Source organism: Moschus berezovskii, chromosome 22 (genome assembly GCF_049115385.1).
Source record: "Moschus berezovskii isolate FMDL1 chromosome 22, NW_MosBer_1.0, whole genome shotgun sequence".
Lineage (NCBI taxonomy): Eukaryota > Metazoa > Chordata > Mammalia > Artiodactyla > Moschidae > Moschus > Moschus berezovskii.
In genome coordinates, this window is record NC_142481.1 from 49053124 (window position 1) to 49070337 (window position 17214).

Sequence of the window (17214 nt, forward strand, 5' to 3'; positions counted from 1 at the left end):
AGTCATGAGGCAAGCTTGGTGGGAGCTGCCCCAGGGGGATGAGGGGCAGGTGTGCACACAGAGGGAGCACTGGGGGCCCTGGGGGCACCGCTCCACGCAGCCACACAAGAGGACACTCAGCACACATGGAAACCTTCATTCTCTGACGCCGCTCGTCTACAGAACAAATACCTGCTGTCCTTGCTGTGGGGGGACCTCACCAGGCTGGGGCTACGTTGGGGTGCCCACAAGTCCTGCGGGGCCCTGTCCCAGCGTCTGCCCCATCACAGCGGTCTCCAGGGGCTTGAATCCCACGTTGTCCAGGGGGACTCCGAAGGCTAGGAGCTTCGCTTCATACGTGCGCAGCAAGTCATTGTGGGCCTGCAGGGACACAGCGGTGTTGTTGGGTCGGTAGCCGGGGTGACCCTTTCTCAGGCCACCCAGCCCCGTGGAGGATGTGCCTTTTCCAGGTGCTGACTGTGCCAGGCCCATGCGCGTTTATTTAAGTGTAAAGATTTAGATTTAACTAGCTCTACTCAGGGCTTCCTGAGTCGGCAACAGCCACTTGTTAAACAGAAGCGCGCTCCAAGGAGCTGCACAAGATGGAGGCTCAATGGGCATGGAAGGGTGCGGCCACCCTCCAGCAACGGTGCCTTCCCTGAGGAAGGTGGGGGTCTTTAGCAGGTCACCTTCCTAGTGCTGACCAGAAAGCCCCAGGCTGATGGGTCGGAATCTCCACTTCTGGAGAGGCCGAGGTGGCAGTCAGTTCAGGCAGAAGCCTGGTTGGGCTCACACAAGTGACTCCACTGGGGCATCCTTGTTGCTTTCTAATAGCCCCCCTTTGATCAGGCTGTCAGCCTGAGAGATGTGGTCTCAGCCACCACCACCTGTGGCCTGTCAGCATATGCTGACCCTGTTCTGTCATTATCCCCTCTTCTTCTTAATGTCCCAGTCTTAAGGAGAGCATTTACTCAGCAGTTAGCGGCGCAAACAGGCATGTAAAGCTTTTCAGAGCACATGACTCTCCAGGGGATGATTAAAGCAAGCAGGACAAACCCCAGTGATTGGTGTCCTTAAGACCAAACCCACCCAAGAAAGGCCCCGTGGAAGGAGCCACTCTTTTAAGCCAAGAGAACTGAAGTCACTGAGTCTCCATCCCCGGAAGCGCAGTTCCAGGAGAGCAGGTGGCGATGGCCATGCAGACACCTCCCCGCTCAGCTGGAAGATAACCAGGGGCCTCCCTACTGAGAGGACAAGTGGGGCCCAAGTCTGAGAACTTCATCAGGTGCTACCCAACCACTGCACGTGTGGGACCTCAGGTGGCGCCCCTGACTCATGGCTGGGGAGGCTGAAGAGGGGGTGAACTCAGAGCTCCTGGTTCCTGCAGGCATTTCTCACTCAGGCTCACCGTCCCGGCCTTCCTGGGGACCACACTCCCAGCCATGTCTGCTGGCATCTATTCCCTTTCCCCTTCCCAGAAAAGCCGAGGTCTGGGCAACAGTGCTGACAGGACCAATGCAGGCAGGATCTCTGTCCCCCCTACTTTTTTTCAAAGAGCACATTTCACAAGATGATGGCCAGGGTGTGAAGAGCGGAGCACGTTACATGCTGAGAGCCTAGCCTGACTCTCCAAAGCTCAAAGGGACAAAAGCTCAAAGGGACACGTTGTCCTCAGCATCGTCACGACAAGATGCTGGGAGCTGAGACGGAAGGGTGAGCAAGGACCGGGCTCCAGGAGATCTCAGGGGATGGGCCCCAGCCCTCCTCCTCTGGGGTTCAGCCCGCCCGACAATCAGATGTGGGTTACGGAAGTTCTCCCGAAAGCCACACGCACCCAGTGCATGGCCCTAATTTTCTGAGTATGCATCAGGGTTGCCAGAGCACCCAGGGAGGGCCTGATGGGCAGGGAAGGCCAGAGGATTTGGTCACCACGGAGCCCAGTGCCCATCCAAGACCCAGGGCTCGTGTCTGAGTCACACTTGGGTGTCTGCTCTCTGCAGGCAGCACTGCATCTATGTCCCCACAGGCCAAGCCCTGACAGAGCTGTGGGCTCAGCCAAGGAGCTGAGGACGCTCAGTGCAGGACACAGACGGTACCAGGGTCAGGACACTGTGCGGGAAGTCTCCATGAGTGGTCGAGAAAGGCCGGAGCCCTAACTGCCCCTGCTTGGAGGACACGGACGTTAACCTGGGGGAGCAAAGAGAACCCCCCAGCAACCACCCCAGAGGCTAGGCCAGCACCACAGTGCCAGAGCAAGGGTCGCACAGGACACCAGGCAGGCCGTGCACCGGGAGGCGCCAGCAAAGACTAGGCTACACACAGGCCCAGTGACCCCCGGCGGGCACAGATGGCCTCAGACTGGGTCAGCACCCTGATCTGGGGGGTCAGTGTCAAGATCAGGGGCTCCTGGGTGAGGGAGGAATGGGGGGGCTCTCCGCACCTTGCAGACCCGGGCCAGCTCGTACTGCAGGTCCTTGATTGCACTGTTCTTTGATTCCAGAACATCCTGGGGAGAGGAAGGCATCAGGGAACCGCAGCCTGGCCCCACTGCGGGGACATTCACACAGGGAGGGACTGCCGTGGGAAGGCCTCAGAGTGAGACCCCAGTGTGTGTCCTCCCCCCAGACCCCGAGGGAACCTAACCTCAGGCCTAGCAGCCTCGGTTCACCCAGCTGGCCAGGACCCCAGAGCCAGGCCACGCCACCCTGGCAACACCAGAGACCCCTGTCCCCGTCACCCGCTCTTTCTGTGACACATCCCAGGTCAGGGAGCAGAGAGTCGAGGCCCAGCTCTGGGCGGGGTGCCTGCCAGGTGCGGTCAGGCCCTCTGGCCGTTGGGCACCGAGGCCTCATCTGTCCTTTCCCAGCAATGCCCGGTGCCCAGGACAGCCCGCCCCAGGGGAACACCACAGACAACTGCGGACGCTCGAGGGAACAGACGCTCAACCTGTGCTCAGGCATGCCTCCCAGGGAAACCTTCCCACCACCCACTGCACAAGCCATCGCAGGCCTGCCTCTCGCCTGCTGGGGTCTCTTCCAGCACAGCTTAGTGTCCAGGCGGATGGCGGCTGTGGCCTCAGCTAAGAAACCAAGCTGAAGTGGGCAGTGGACACGGGCTAGGAGGGCTGGAAGGCCAAGGAGGGGCTGGGGAGACCTTGAAGACACTGGAGCTGGGAGTCCACGGTCCACACCGGCCTGGTGCTCACGACCACCCCTCCCCGAGGCTGACTGAGGGTCTGCCCTGGAGGGACGGAGCCCTGAGCACAGCCTTCAAGGCTTACCTCCAGCTTGCGGGACACGAGGCTCAGGGCCGCCGGGTCCAGGTTGGAGGCTGCTAGCACCTCATTGAACTGCACCTCCTTTTTCTCCACGGCGGCAACCAGCGCCTGCACCTTGCGCTCTAGGACGAGGTTCCTGAAGCCTGCCTTCTGCTGCACCTCCAGGATGGCCGTGGTGAACTTCCGGTACAGGTCATCCCGCTCCTGCTGCACCTGCGGGGCGTGGGTACCTCACTGGCAGGACGCCCCTCCCACTCTGCCCAGGGCCACGCCCCTGCCTTCCCCAGCGCCAGGCCACAGGCAGGCGGGTCTGTGCCCGAGCCCCACTCTCCACAACCCAATTAAAGGAGTGCAGTGTCCACACCTCTGGGAGGCGTGGCAGGAAGCCACAGGGACCCCCAGGATGAGCTGCAGAGAGACCCTCCCACCAAGAAGCCAGGGCCTGCCCTGCCCTGGGTCTGGGCAGCAGGCTCAGGACCGCAGCCCCGCCAATCATCCCCACAGGAGATCAGGGCCTCAGACTCAGCAATGCTGGGGTGGGGGGCCTTGAGGAGGTCCACTCCGTCTGCCCCAGATTCCTAGAGCCAGGTGCCTGCCCACCAAGGACAATGTGCTTCCACGTGCACCATTTAGAAGTCAAGACTTAACAGGGGTATAACAGGAAAAAGTGACCCTCCTAAATGCCACTTCCCAGAGGCCACCATCTGAGCACTGGCTGGGACTCCTTCCAGAATGTTCTCCATGCCCGTAAGAAACACACAGCATTGCGAGGGACGACGAGCACTGTGCTGTAAACCTGTAGCACCCCACCCTTCTGACCACACTGTCACATCTCATGTCTGCTTCCGTCCACTCCCAGGCCCTCTGCTCTTTAAAACCTGATGACCCTGGTTTTCTAGGACACTGCCTCTCTCACATACTGCATAGACATGCAAACAGAGGGCAAGGGGCAGAGAATGCAGACCTACATGGCCTGGGCCTGCCTGAGCCATCTCCTCCCGATTCATGCCCACTTTGACCAGCGGGAGCAGCATCTCCCTGTTGCCTGCAAGACCCTCAGAGGCCCCTTAGGGGTGACTCCAGATCCAGCTGCTTGTAGGATGTTCCTGAGGAACTGGGTCCTTTCCACCATCACAGTCTGCGAGAGTCTTTCAGTGGGAAAGGTGCTAACAGCTGACACACGAGGTGCTTGCCCTCGGCCAGACCCTGGGAACCAAGCACGCAGCGGGGCCGACTGCAGAGAAGCATGTTCAGTGAGACACACGCACCCAGTCCCATCAGTGAGGACCTGGGGTGGGGGACGGCCCCCTGGGAAACCATGGATGAGGCCACAACTCAACAGCACTCGGGCAGACCGTACACATTCTCAACACCAGCCATCTGACCCAGCAATTCCCCTACTATTTACCTAACAGGGTGCCTAGAGCAGCAAGGACGGACAAGGGGTTTTCACCAGAGGACACAGGCTGCTCTGGAGAGAAACACAGGCTGGGAGGAGTAGGCAGGCACGTGTCAGGTGCCCCCACTTCTAGGAAGCAAGGTCCTACACCAGCACATTCGAGAGTTTAGAAGAACTCGGGGTGCTCTTGCCATGTGTGAGGACCAGCGTGCAGCCCCAAGGCCTTGCATTTTCACCTACAGGCTTCCTATGACGCACACATAAAGGGTTAGGACTCGGAGACACACACAGGGATGAAAGATGAACAGGCCATGGTTGCTTCAGAGGCCAGCCCAAGGGGACAGCAGTGGGGAACTGCGAGACATCAAGCTCATCCACTGAGAGCCCTGCAGAACAGGGAGGGGCCAGAGCCGGGGACCCAGCCCCCCAGACATGCCAGGAGCCCCAAGACATGCCGGGAGCCCCCCAGATGCCCTGGGAGCCCCCCAGACTTCCCAGAGCCAACCTGGACGAATTGCCAGCCTCCAGATGCCCTGGGAGCCCCCAGACATGCTGAGAACCCCCAGACACACCGGGAGCCACCCAGATACCCCGGAGCTCCCCAGATGCCCCAGGAGTCCCCCAGACACACTGGGAGCCCCCCAGATACCCCAGGAGCCCCAGGAGGCCCCTAGACATCCCGGAGCCAACCTTGACAAATTGCCAGCCCCCAGATGTGCCGGGAGCCCCCCAGATGCCCCAGGAGGCCCCCAGATGTCCTGGAGCCCCCCAGACACCCCTGGAGCCCACCTTGATGAATCGCTGCTCCAGCACCTCATGCTCCCACCTCAGGCTCTTCAACTCCTTCTCGGTGACTTTCAGACGGGCTTTTGTGCACTGGAAAGACGGTTTGGAAAGCACCCCCAGTTCAGGCACCCACCAGATGCGGGTCAGGAGGGATGACCAGGTTAGGTGATCGTCAGAGCGAATGGCTCCCGGACACAATGGAACGAGCCCCACCACGGTGGCCAGGGGCCACCTGGCTCCCAGAACAGGTGCCAACCCCACATGCCCCCAGGAGGTTGCCAGGCAGGGGACGGAGGGGTTCAGCACCTCCCCTGGTGCCCTGAGGGCCGGCTCCGCTCTGGGACTCAGGAGACACCTGCCCGACCTTCCGGCCCCTTCACACTAGGGAGGGCTGGGAATGCAGCGAAAACCCACCATCAGTATCTGCTTGTCCCTCTCGTAGCCCCCGAGCTGCTTCTGCATGTCACTCATCTCCTCGCGAGCCTTCTGCAGGGGCTCCGCCAGGCGCCGGTTCTGCAAGGCCACCTCCGTCATCTCCTTCTCCAGGTGCTCCTCCTTCTTCCGCATGTCCTCCATCTGCTCCTGTGGGTGCCAGGAGGAGCGGAGGGGGTGTCGGTGGCAGGACCGGGGGCTGCGGCCTGCATGGGGGCTGCGCGCTCTCCTGCCCAGACAGGATGGTCCTGGGGCATGTGCTCTGTGTGTAAACACGGAGAATAGTTTCTGAATCCTCTAGTAATGCGGTCTGCATGCAAACTGAGAGCTTACGCTGCGCTCACTGCCAGCACTTGGGTGCGACAACACCCCTGGTGCACACGGGCATATGGCTTCCCTGCCATGCGAGGGGACTCACAATCTGTGAGTTTCAATCAGGGGCCGCTGAAGGCCAGGTGTGTCTACGAGCAGGGGTGTGGGCCCGAGGTGGGAGGCAGCCCCGGCAGCACCTTGAGGGAGTTGATGAGAGCCAGGTTGTTGAGGGTGATGTCGTTGTAGTAGTTCTTGATGTCGGTGAAAGCCTCCTCATGCCGCTGCATCAGCGTGGTGATCTGGCCGTTCTTCCTCTCCTCCACCTCATGGATCTCTGTCTTCCTGCGCAGGTCAAGCTCATCCCGAAGCATCTTCATCTTCTTGTCATACTTGGCCTCGATTTCTGAAAGGCAGAAGCACCCGGAGCAGCTGAGCAGAACCCCTGGTGCCGTGGCCACCAGAACAGATGGCAGCTGTGCCCAAGGCGGGAGACCTTCCAGGGGATAGAGGCCGCTGACAGCAGGACAGGGTGGGGTGCTTCTCCTGCTGCGTGGCACCAGCACATGCCCTCTTCTGCCTATCGCAGGCACCACTGATCAGTCCCTGCCTCAGGGATCCCAACAGTCAAGCGTCACCTGGTGCCAGGGGGCACGGACCATGGCCATCCAGCCAGACTGTGGCTGAGGTCAGAGCCTCTGCAGGACGAGAGGGACGGCATGCCGCCTCCTAGCTGGGCAACCTGCTCCAGGAGTCACTGTGTGCCAGGGCGGGGGGACGAGGGGGTCCTCCCAGCCTCCCACCTCCCACGGACACCAGCCTTGGAAATGACCATGTCCTCTCAAGCCGCATGTCTGGGCTGTTTTAACTGGAGGGCAGTTCCTTCCTGACAGGAGGGACTCTCGGGCCGCCTTACGCAGTGGAGTGCGGGAAGCACTCACCTCGCACCTGCCTCTCAAAGTCGTTGCGCATCTTGGTGATCTCCTCGGTGTGTTTCTGCAGAAGTGGAAGCGGGCTGTCACTGGAGGCCAGATGGGACAGGACAGATTCCGGCCCCGCGACAGGGCCCCCTCCTCACTGGCATCGACAGCCTGTGCAGCTGTGGCTCCGGCTGGGCCCTCACCCCCGAGCTCAGGACCAGCCCAGAAGAATGAGGTTCTGGGAAATCCCACAGTTTCATAATGGACTGGAGAAGATGTTGATGACACTTCACACCCTGGCCGTGCCCACAGACTGGGCAGCAGGACCAGACCCACCCAGAGCTACAGGTGCCCCGTGTGGTGCTGACCTACTTTGGCTTAGAACACCATGACAAATTACTCTAACAGCTATAAAGTTTGAATAAAAGGCTTAAATTATACTTTGTTTTCATGCCGAGAGGCACTCTGAGCATGTAACTATTCCACACTGTGCCTTGGGTAAGCAGAGACTGCACTCGGTGGAAGCCAGCCCATGCTGTGCTTCTGTCAAAATGGCCAGGCCCCTTGAGGGACCACATCTTCAGCACCCTCAAGCTTCACGGAAAACTCTACAATTTTACTGAGTATTCAGATTCAGTTGAGGCTGGGCTGCGTCCAGACATATAGTAAACATACTAAGAAAAGTCTTTCAACCCATAGCCAGGAGAACCTTTGAAAGCCAAAGTTGGACACACCCTCCCTTTGCCCAAGCCCTCCAGAGGTCCCCAACTCACTTGCGGCGGGGTGGTCAAAGCCCCAGTCCTATCCGCAGCCTCCTCATTCCTTGCAGCCTTCACTCTGGTCCATCCCAACCCTTCTCATGGCCTGGTCTCCCCTAGCCTGGCTCAGCCCTGCCTTCCCCCACCTGCTTGGGTGTCACCTTCTCAGTGAGTTCACAGAACCCGTAGAAAAGTGCAACCACCTCACTTCCCGCATCTCCTGGGGCACTCATGCCCATGGACCTGTGACGTGTGTTTGACAGTTTACCTTGTTTTCTGTCTGGGGGCGGTCTGTCCTCCTGACCATCAGCCACACGCGGGTAGGCATTCCGTCAGCCCCACCCTCTGAGCACCCACAGTCAGAGCCAGGCCTGGTGTGCTACAGGCACTTAGGAAGGAATTCCAACCTCCACCCAGAGCCCCTCAGCCTCCCTCTGAAAGGATCAAAGAATCTCCAAGGCCAGTGAGGTGCTCGTCAGCATGGCTCACAGGACAAAGGCCACAGCAGCTGAAGGGCTGGTGGGAGGCTCACTCCAGGGGCCCAGGGTCGGCAGCACGTGGAGAGTGGCCCGGGCTGGATCTCCCTGTCGGGAAGTCAACCGGTCGCTCAGGTCTGAGACAGAACTCTGCACCTGGCCCCAAAGGGGTTTGTCTGGCTGATGCAATTGTTGTTGCTGAACATTTCAATTAATTACCCACCGGCAGGCTGTTTATACAGAACCATGAATTCCCAGGTGTGGCTAAGTCCTGACACGTTCACAGCTGCCCTGGCACCTACCAGCCGCAGGTTCTTCACCATCACCTCGTTGGCCAGCTCCTGCTCCTTCAGCTCCACCTTCAGCGCCCGCATGTCCCGGCGCAGCGTCCCCTCCTGTGCACGGTGCTCCTTCTGCGCCAGCTTCATGACCACGGTGCCCTCCGCCTTCATCTCCGTCAGGCTGCTCTGATGCTCGTACAGCAGGTGCTTCACCTTCTGCTTGTAGACCTGGGGGTGAGGGAGTGCCGCTGCTCACCTGCTCTGTCCGCTCACCTGCACACACAGGCCCGCCTGCGCACACAGGCCCACCTGCGCACCTCTACACAACTTCTCACCTGCATACATAGGCTCACATGCTTACCTGGACATACCTGCTTTGTTATAAAAAAATACCTTCAAGTTCCCAATGTCAAAGGACACAAAGGGCGCTGTCCGCCCAAAGCAAGGCATGGCCACGCCCCTGGACCTTCCTCTGATTGGGATCAGCCCCCTCACCTTAATCTCCACCTGGTGCCTCTCCTCGGCCTCCTCCATCTCCCGGTCCTTGTTCCGCAGCTCGGCCTTCTTCTCCTCCAGCTGCCTCCGCGTGATCTCCCAGAAAGTGTGGATCTTGTCGCGCTCCAGCTGGAAGTAGTTGCGCTCCTCTCGCTCGCGGTCCAGCTCCTCCCGGATGCGACCAATGTGCTCCTCCACCTGGCGGGCAGAGCGGGGTGAGGCAGCCAGAGGGCCCACCCGCGGCCAGGGGAGGGTGGGCAGAGGAAGGTCTGGAAGACAGTGGGGGGCGCTGCTCTCATCGCAAAGTAAACCATGAGTCAAAAGTGAGAACCTAACACAGAGTGCCGGGAAGGCTCACGGACAGGGGACACCCAGCAGACAGCAGAAATCTCTTGTATTTGGCCAAGAGTCATAATATCATTATATCCTTTTACTCATCCCTGGGAATTTACACTAAAGAAATTTCTCAAAAGAACACAGGAGCATTAGCAACACTGTTATTACAGCAACAAACAACTAAAATGGACATGATCCAAGTTGCTTCTAAATAGCATGGTTGAGAAACAAGAGTGTATCAGCCAGAAGGTCATATGGGCCTATGATACAAAGATATGAAAATGATGCAAATATTTTCATACAAATGATATAAAATGTAAAAACCTTTCACCTTTAAGGATACACATCAAGCAAAAAATAGCAGACCAAACCAGTAGATCTGAAAGAGTCAAGAGGGTTTGATCCAGAGCCAAATGCAAATCTGCAAATAGGTAAAAAGAAAAAGAAAAAAGGACAGATTTCCAGTTTCTTGAGACTCTCATTTGCAAGAATTAGTTATCTTTTGAGCATAACCTCAGGCCCAGGCTGTAAAGTTTCCCTCTTTTGATAACCATGCTCCCCACAAGGAAACCTGATGTCTTACTTCAAGCGAGGGCCAAGACAACAACTCAGCAAGGAAGGGCAGCCAGGAGACTGGGAGGACTAGGGCTGGGGTGGGGCTTGGCTCCCCAGGAAAAGTCCTGACCCCACAGGCCTGCTGCCTTTGTGTCACTCAAACGAATCATCTAAACCAGGCTCCTCCTGACTCTGGCTCAGGCTGGATGTTCCCTCACTCAATATTTAGACTTCTTATAAATATCTGAATTTCTCACTTGTCTTCAAATATCAGAAAACAGCTCTGGAGCCCAACGCCCACAGGGTAACCCTGCAGCAACCTGGCGACAGTTCAGTTCAGTCACTCAGTTGTGTCCAATCCTTTGTGACCCCATGGACTGCAGCAAGCCAGGACTCCCTGTCCATCACCAACTCCCGGAGTTTACCCAAACTCATGTCCATTGAGTCGGTGATGCCATCCAACCATCTCATCCTCTGTCGTCCCCCTCTCCTCCTGCCCTCAATCTTTCCCAGCATCAGGGTCTTTTCCAATGAGTCAGCTCTTCGCATCAGGTGGCCAAAGTATTGGAGTTTCAGCTTCAACATCAGTCCTTAAAAAATTAATTTTTTCCAAAGAACACCCAGGACTGATCTCCTTTAGGGTGGACTGGTTGGATCTCCTTGCAGTCCAAGGGACTCTCGGGAGTCTTCTCCAACACCACAGTTCAAAAGCATCAATTCTTCAGCAATCAGCTTTCTTTACTCTCTTTAATCCAACTCTCACATCCATACATGACTACTGGAAAAATCATAGCCTTGACTAGATGGACCTTTGTTGGCAAAGTAATGTCTCTGCTTTTTAATATGCTATCTAGGTTGGTCATAACTTTCCTTCCAAGGAGTAAGCATCTGTTAATTTCATGGTTGCAGTCACCATCTGCAGTGATTTTGGAACCCAAAAAAATAAAGTCAGCCACTGTTTCCACTGTTTGCCCATCTATTTGCCATGAAGTGATGGGACTGGATGCCATGATCTTAGTTTTCTGAATGTTGAGCTTTAAGCCAACTTTTTCACTTTTTTCACTTTCATCAAGAGGCTCTTTAGTTCTTCTTCACTTTCTGCCATAAGAGTGGTGTCATCTGCATATCTGAGGTTACTGATATTTCTCCCAGCAATCTTGATTCCAGCTTGTGCTTCCTCCAGCCCAGCGTTTCTCATGATGTACTCTAAATATAAGTTAAGCAGGGTGACAATATACAGCCTTGACGTACTCCTTTTCCTATTTGGAACCAGTCTCTTGTTCCATGTCCAGTTCTAACTGTTGCTTCCTGACCTGCATACAGATTTCTCAGGAGGCAGGCCAGGTGGTCTGGTATTCCCATCTCTTTCAGAATTTTCCACAGTTTATTGTGATCCACACAGTCAAAGGCTTTGGCATAATCAATAAAGCAGAAATAGGTGTTTTTCTGGAACTCTCTTGCTTTTTTGATGATCCAGCAGATGCTGGCAATTTGATCTCTGGTTCCTCTGCCTTTTCTAAATCCAGCTTGAACATTTGGAAGTTCACGGTTCACATATTTCTGAAGCCCGGCTTGGAGAATTTTGAGCATTACTTTGCTAGTGTGTGAGATGAGTACAATTGTGTGGTAGTTTGAGCATTCTTTGGCATTGCCTTTCTTTGGGATTAGAATGAAAACTGACCTTTTCCAGTTCCATGGCCACTGTTGAGTTTTCCGAATTTGCTGGCATATTGAGTGACTTTCACAGCGTCATCTTTTCGGATTTGAAATAGCTTAAGTGGAGTTCCATCACCTCCACTAGCTTTGTTTGTAAAGATGTTTCCTAAGGCCCACTTGACTTCACATTCCAGGATGTCTGGCTCTAGGTGAGTGAGCACATCATCATGATTTTCTGGGTCATGAAGATCTTTTTTGTACAGTTCTTCTGTGTATTCTTGTCACCTCTTCTTAGTATCTTCTGCTTCTGTTATGTCTATTCCATTTCTGTCCTTTATTGAGCCCATCTTTGCATGAAATGTTCCCTTGGTATCTCTAATTTTCTTGAAGAGATCTCTAGTCTTTCCCATTCTATTATTTTCCTCTATTTCTTTGCACTGATCACTGAGGAAGGCTTTCTTATCTCTCCTTGCTATTCTTTGGAACTCTGAATTCAAATGGGTATATCTTTCCGTTTCTCCTTTGCTTTTCGCTTCTCTTCTTTTTACAGCTATATGTAAGGCCTCCTCAGACAGCCATTTTGCTTTTCTGCATTTCTTTTTCTTGGGGATGGTCTTGCTCCCTGCCTCCTGTACAACATCACGAACCTCTGTCCATAGTTCATCAGGCACTCTATCTATCGGATCTAGTCCCTTAAATCTATTTCTCACTTTCACTGTATAATCATAAGGGATTTGATTTAGGTCATACCTGAATGGTCTAGTGGTTTTCCCCACTTTCTTTAAGTCTGAATTTGGCAATAATCCAAGTCTATGCCCCTACCAATAATGCTGAAGAAGCTGACGTTGAATGGTTCTATGAAGATCTACAAGACCGTTTAGAACTAACAACCAAAAAAGATGTCCTTTTCATTATAGGGGACTGGAATGCAAAACTAGGAAGTCAAGAAACACCTGGTGTAACAGGCAAATTTGCCCTTTGAGTAGAGAATGAAGCAGGGCAAAGGCTAATAGAGTTTTGCCAAGAGAACACACTGGTCATAGCAAACACCCTCTTCCAACAACACAAGAGAAGACCCTACACATGGACATCACCAGATGGTCTACACTGAAATCAGATTGATTATATTCTTTGCAGCCAAAGATGGAGAAGCTCTAAATAGTCAGCAAAAACAAGACCGGGAGTTGACCATGGCTCAGATCAGAACTCCTTATTGCCAAATTCAGACCTGGCCACAGCTGCCCTGAATGTCTCAGCTCACTCCTGCCTGGACCCTGAGAGCTTCCAAGCTCTGCAGACTGACCCCTTCCATGTCACAGGACAGGAAGTAAACCAGTAGCAGGAAACAGTCCAATTGTTGGGGTGACACAATGTGTAAGCCAACTTCCATGAGGCAGCCCCAGTGACCCCCTCAAAGCACAACCTGACCTCATCACCCTCTGCAGACGCTGGCGGTGGCTTCCCTGTGTGAGAAACAGAGCCTGTTCACCACTTTCAAGGGCCTCTGCCCAGCTCTCCATCTTCAGGTCTTATGCCTTGTTCAGTCTCCTTTGATTTCTTTTATCTTAAAACCATCAAAAGTAAGTAAGGGTCATGAACACTTCCAGACCACATTTGCTCTCATGGGTTGCACAGGTTATAGGTTTCGGGAGCCTTTCAACTGAAACTGTAATTAATCAAATCATGTTCCCTAGCTCTTAATGTCATCGAAGTGAACAAGCGGCCTAAAATAACTCACAGTGTTTAATGGTAAATCAAATAAATGAAAATGGTCTAAGCGTATGTACTATGATTAACATCTCTGTAAATAGTAGGGGCCTGAAAAGGGTAAGAATGAAAGAAAACTTAAAATAGCTTTTATATCAGAAAAACATTTCCTTCCAAATTCCTACTACCCTAGAGAAAAGTTTACCTATGTGCACGTGCTGTATTGTTTCACATGTCCTGGGGTGGACAGAAGGCAGGAGCCAGACTGAGGGGAGGCATACAAGGAGCTAGGGGTGCTGCGGCCTAAAAGAAGTTCCTAGGACCAGCGTGGGGCAGCAAACCCATCCCACCCACCCCAGCAAGGGGCCACGGCCCGGCCAGCCCACTCACCTGCTCCTTGCTCATGTCCTCCGGAGCCAGCCCATCAACAATGGGAGTGCCTTTGCCTTTGCCTTTCTTCCCTTTCTTTTTGGGCGCCTTGGATTGAAGAACACATGGTTGGTTTAGGGTTCACTTCTGGCTGGTTCATTCACTTTTAGGGCCATTCGGGAGAGGAATTTCTGCCTGGAACCTCCATCTGATTGCCCACTCTCTCAGGCTTCCACCCGGGCAGCCTCATTCTGCCCTAAAGTTTCGCATCCTTAACCACAGGCACACTGTGTTGACACCTTTGGAACAGCAAGGAGAAATCTCCCTTCTCAGAGGAGAATTTCCCTCAGAAAAGAAGAGGGAGAACATGTTCCTTGTATACAGCAGAGACTTCCTTGGTGTGGAGCAAAATCTACTCGGCCTCACAAAGGAGTATCCTCAGCAGCACAGACCATAGTGCTTGGCCAGTGCCAGAGAGAAATCTGCAATATATCGCTCCATGGGTGCAAGGTGGGTGCCTCAGAGACCTGGGGTGAAGAGTGCTGGCACAGACTGGCACTCACACACTGTGGGCTCTGTCAGTGGGGTGACGCCTGCTTTTAACCACTTCTCCAAGGTGTAAGAGGGGACCTTCCGCCCCACTTCCTCTCCGGGGGTCACTCAACAGAAAGAAAACTAATGCCTTATCCTCTGCCCTCACTTCTCCCAGGTTTCTGTGGGTTGTGCTTTTGTCTGTATGTATGCACGCGTCTACACGTCTCTGTAACCTTTTTATTACCAAAAAAAGTTTATGAGGAAATGTTAGAAAGCACAAAGTAACAAGAAAAAAAAAAAAAAGAAAATCACGCATATTTCCCACAAGTTAGTGAAAGGAGATGTATTTTGGTGGTCTTTTCCCAGCTGACTTGCAAAAGACAGAGCCGTTGAAATCTTCACTCCTAAAACACTGCCCTCTTTCTAACCCTCTACTCCAAGAAGTCCAACGCATCAGAAGAGCCCGGGGGCTTGTCACCACTCAGCATCTGGGAGTAAGGCAGTGGTTGGGGCCTCTAGAACCCCTGGGGCCCCCCCACACATATAGGGGTCCCCGCGCTGATGGCCACTCTGCCACACCTGCCCGGCAACTGGGTGACCTACAGCCCTGTACAGCACAGAGGGGAGTGCGCAGCTGAGAGCCCTACCACAGAGGGGGTGGGGATGGAGAACCCCAGAGGCAGCAAGCTCCGCTCTGCTCAGTTCCCGCCTGACTCCTCGCAGGTTTGCCCAAGAAACTGCAGTTCCTCTACCATAGGGCTCTGCCCTGGGGGCTCTACGTACGCTGGAACCGCTGTCAGGACCCTCTGGCCACCCTGGTATACCCCAGGCTCTCGATCCCAGAGGCTGGAGGAACTCTGTTTCCTAAGGATCTGATCAATGAGCCTTCCATTCCAGGTAGGGAAGCCACTCGACCCAGGTTTTCCGGTCCGGACGCGTGCACACCGGGCCCTAGGTCTGTGGGCGGGGGAGACGGTGCTCTCTGACCACCCGCCCCGGTGTGCACAGGATCCTGGAGAGACCAGGTCTCTCAGCTCCACGCGGGAGCCCCATCCGGCGTCCGCGGCACCCTGGGCCCTCCCCGCGAGGACCACCCCCCGACCCCAGAGCACCAAGCCGGCAGCTCCAAGACCCCAAAGGTCCAGATCTCCCGTCCCAGGGACTCCCGGCGCGCAAGGCCCGCCGACCCCTGAGCCCCAGGCCCTCGGCGCGGACCCTAGAGACCGCCTCACCATGGTTGCGGTTTCCCGCCTGCCTGGACCAGCAAACCAAAGCGCCCGGCCTTCCCAGGATGAGCCGTCTCCAGGCAACGACTGCAAGGTCCCGCGCGAAGTCTCGAGAACCATCGCGAGAGCCCGCCTGCAGGGCTGGTGCCTCGCAACGGCGGGAGTCCTTAGCAACTAACCCGGAGAAGTCTGTAGATTTGGGCCGAAGCTGGGCATTATCCACAACCTACCTCTCCAAGACTCCTGGGAACGCATTCCTTTCGGGACAGGTCTTGTTTACTGCGGGTCTTCCCCACTAAAACTTAAGCTCCACGGAGGTTGGAGGAACGGTTTCCGTCCACTCGTTACGTACCCTACGTGGGTACAGGACCTACAGTGCATGAACTCCAAGAGTGAGCGAGGGGAGGCGGCCACACCGCGACTTTACCCAAATTAGATTCAAATTCTCGCGGAACCTCTGTCCTTGGGCCTCACCTCTCCCTGCCCTCCTTTGACGATTCCTCCCACCTGAGGCTGGAAGAAGACAGCTGGATATCCACAAAGCCTCAGAGGAAGCAAAAGTAAGGCGAGAACAATACATTCCAGTGGGGCCAACAGTTTTGAAATCAGCAAGTCTCCCCTTCACAAAAACTAACTGTTCTTCCTAAAGAGACTTTGTCCTGGTGAGGAAAAACTAGAAACCTTTGCTACGTGTTTCCAGACGCGCCCTGCAGGAAACAAAGTCTTCAGGGGTTTTCTTTTCTCTAACCTCTTGCTCTGAAAACTGCTAACTGCTTTACAAATTGCAGACAGAATTTCTGATCCCTCCTACCATCCAGCTACCTATACCCAAAACAACACCATTTGTTGTCTTGTTTTCCACACTCTGAACATTAGCATTTTACGAAATAGTGGTTTTGAAGCAGGCCAAGGTTTCCTGTCAGTTTTGGGATGGAGAGGAATCTTCTCTCCCTGGAGAACTGCCTTGGGCACAGAGTGTGAATAGTGGAGAAAGGCTCAGGTCAGGGAAGAGAGGCACAGCAGCGAGCCTGGGGGCTTCCTGTTTGCCCACCCCAGACTTGATCGTTCCTGGAGAGGAATGGCCCTTTGGAACGACTGTATCAACCGACTTGGACAAAGAGTGACATTTATAGCAGCCCCAGGGCCTCTGGGAGGTCTGACGGTGTCACTGTGCCTGGGCTGACAAGAGCCTGAGCCTGTGTCAGACAAGTCTGGTCTGATAGCGGTCTTCTTCCCTAAGGTAGGCTCCTCCCACAGGGGTTCTGGCAAGTAAGACAATGCAGCCGGGTAGCACAGAGTGCTAATGATTATTGGCACTGGCAAGCCACTCCAGTACTCTTGCCTAGAAAATCCCATGGATGGAGGAGCCTGGTAGGCTGCAGTACGTGGGGTCGCTAAGGGTCGGACACAACTGAGCGACTTCACTTCCACTTTTCACTTTCACACATTGGAGAAGGAAATGGCCACCCACTCCAGTGTTCTTGCCAGGAGAATCCCAGGGACAGGGGAGCCTGGTGGGCTTCCATCTATGGGGTCGCATAGAGTCGGACATGACTGAAGTGACTTAGCAGCAGCAGCAGCACAGAGTGCTAATGATTATTATTTAAGACTTACTATGCTAGGGGCCTCATGCTGACTGGCTTTTTGCTTTAGAATTCGGGCTGGGAGTCCTGAATTAAACGAATGCATTAACAATAATTCCTTTCAACAAAAAGGGCA

The 17214-nt window shown here is 54.7% G+C and overlaps 1 protein-coding gene across 5 annotated transcripts in view; it reads right to left on the reverse strand.

The window, feature by feature from the left end:
• The window catches only part of DRC4 (dynein regulatory complex subunit 4), a 33490-nt gene extending 17904 nt beyond the window's left edge, over window positions 1-15586 (reverse strand). For 2 of the 5 annotated variants that reach the window (XM_055412866.2, XM_055412867.2), the window contains exons 1-11: window positions 15502-15586; window positions 13757-13843; window positions 9113-9310; window positions 8639-8845; window positions 7124-7178; window positions 6383-6588; window positions 5856-6023; window positions 5445-5531; window positions 3260-3469; window positions 2420-2485; window positions 172-360 (exon numbers count right to left, since the gene is read on the reverse strand). In XM_055412866.2, coding sequence (XP_055268841.2) covers window positions 211-360; window positions 2420-2485; window positions 3260-3469; window positions 5445-5531; window positions 5856-6023; window positions 6383-6588; window positions 7124-7178; window positions 8639-8845; window positions 9113-9310; window positions 13757-13843; window positions 15502-15504 — 1437 coding nt within the window. In that variant the 5' untranslated portion in view covers window positions 15505-15586 and the 3' untranslated portion in view covers window positions 172-210. Of the gene's footprint in view, window positions 1-48; window positions 361-2419; window positions 2486-3259; window positions 3470-5444; window positions 5532-5855; window positions 6024-6382; window positions 6589-7123; window positions 7179-8128; window positions 8316-8638; window positions 8846-9112; window positions 9382-13756; window positions 13844-15501 lie in introns of those variants that run through there. The other 3 variants (XM_088830548.1, XM_088830549.1, XM_088830550.1) reach the window with 3 other exon arrangements.
• Window positions 15587-17214: the final 1628 nt, after the last annotated feature.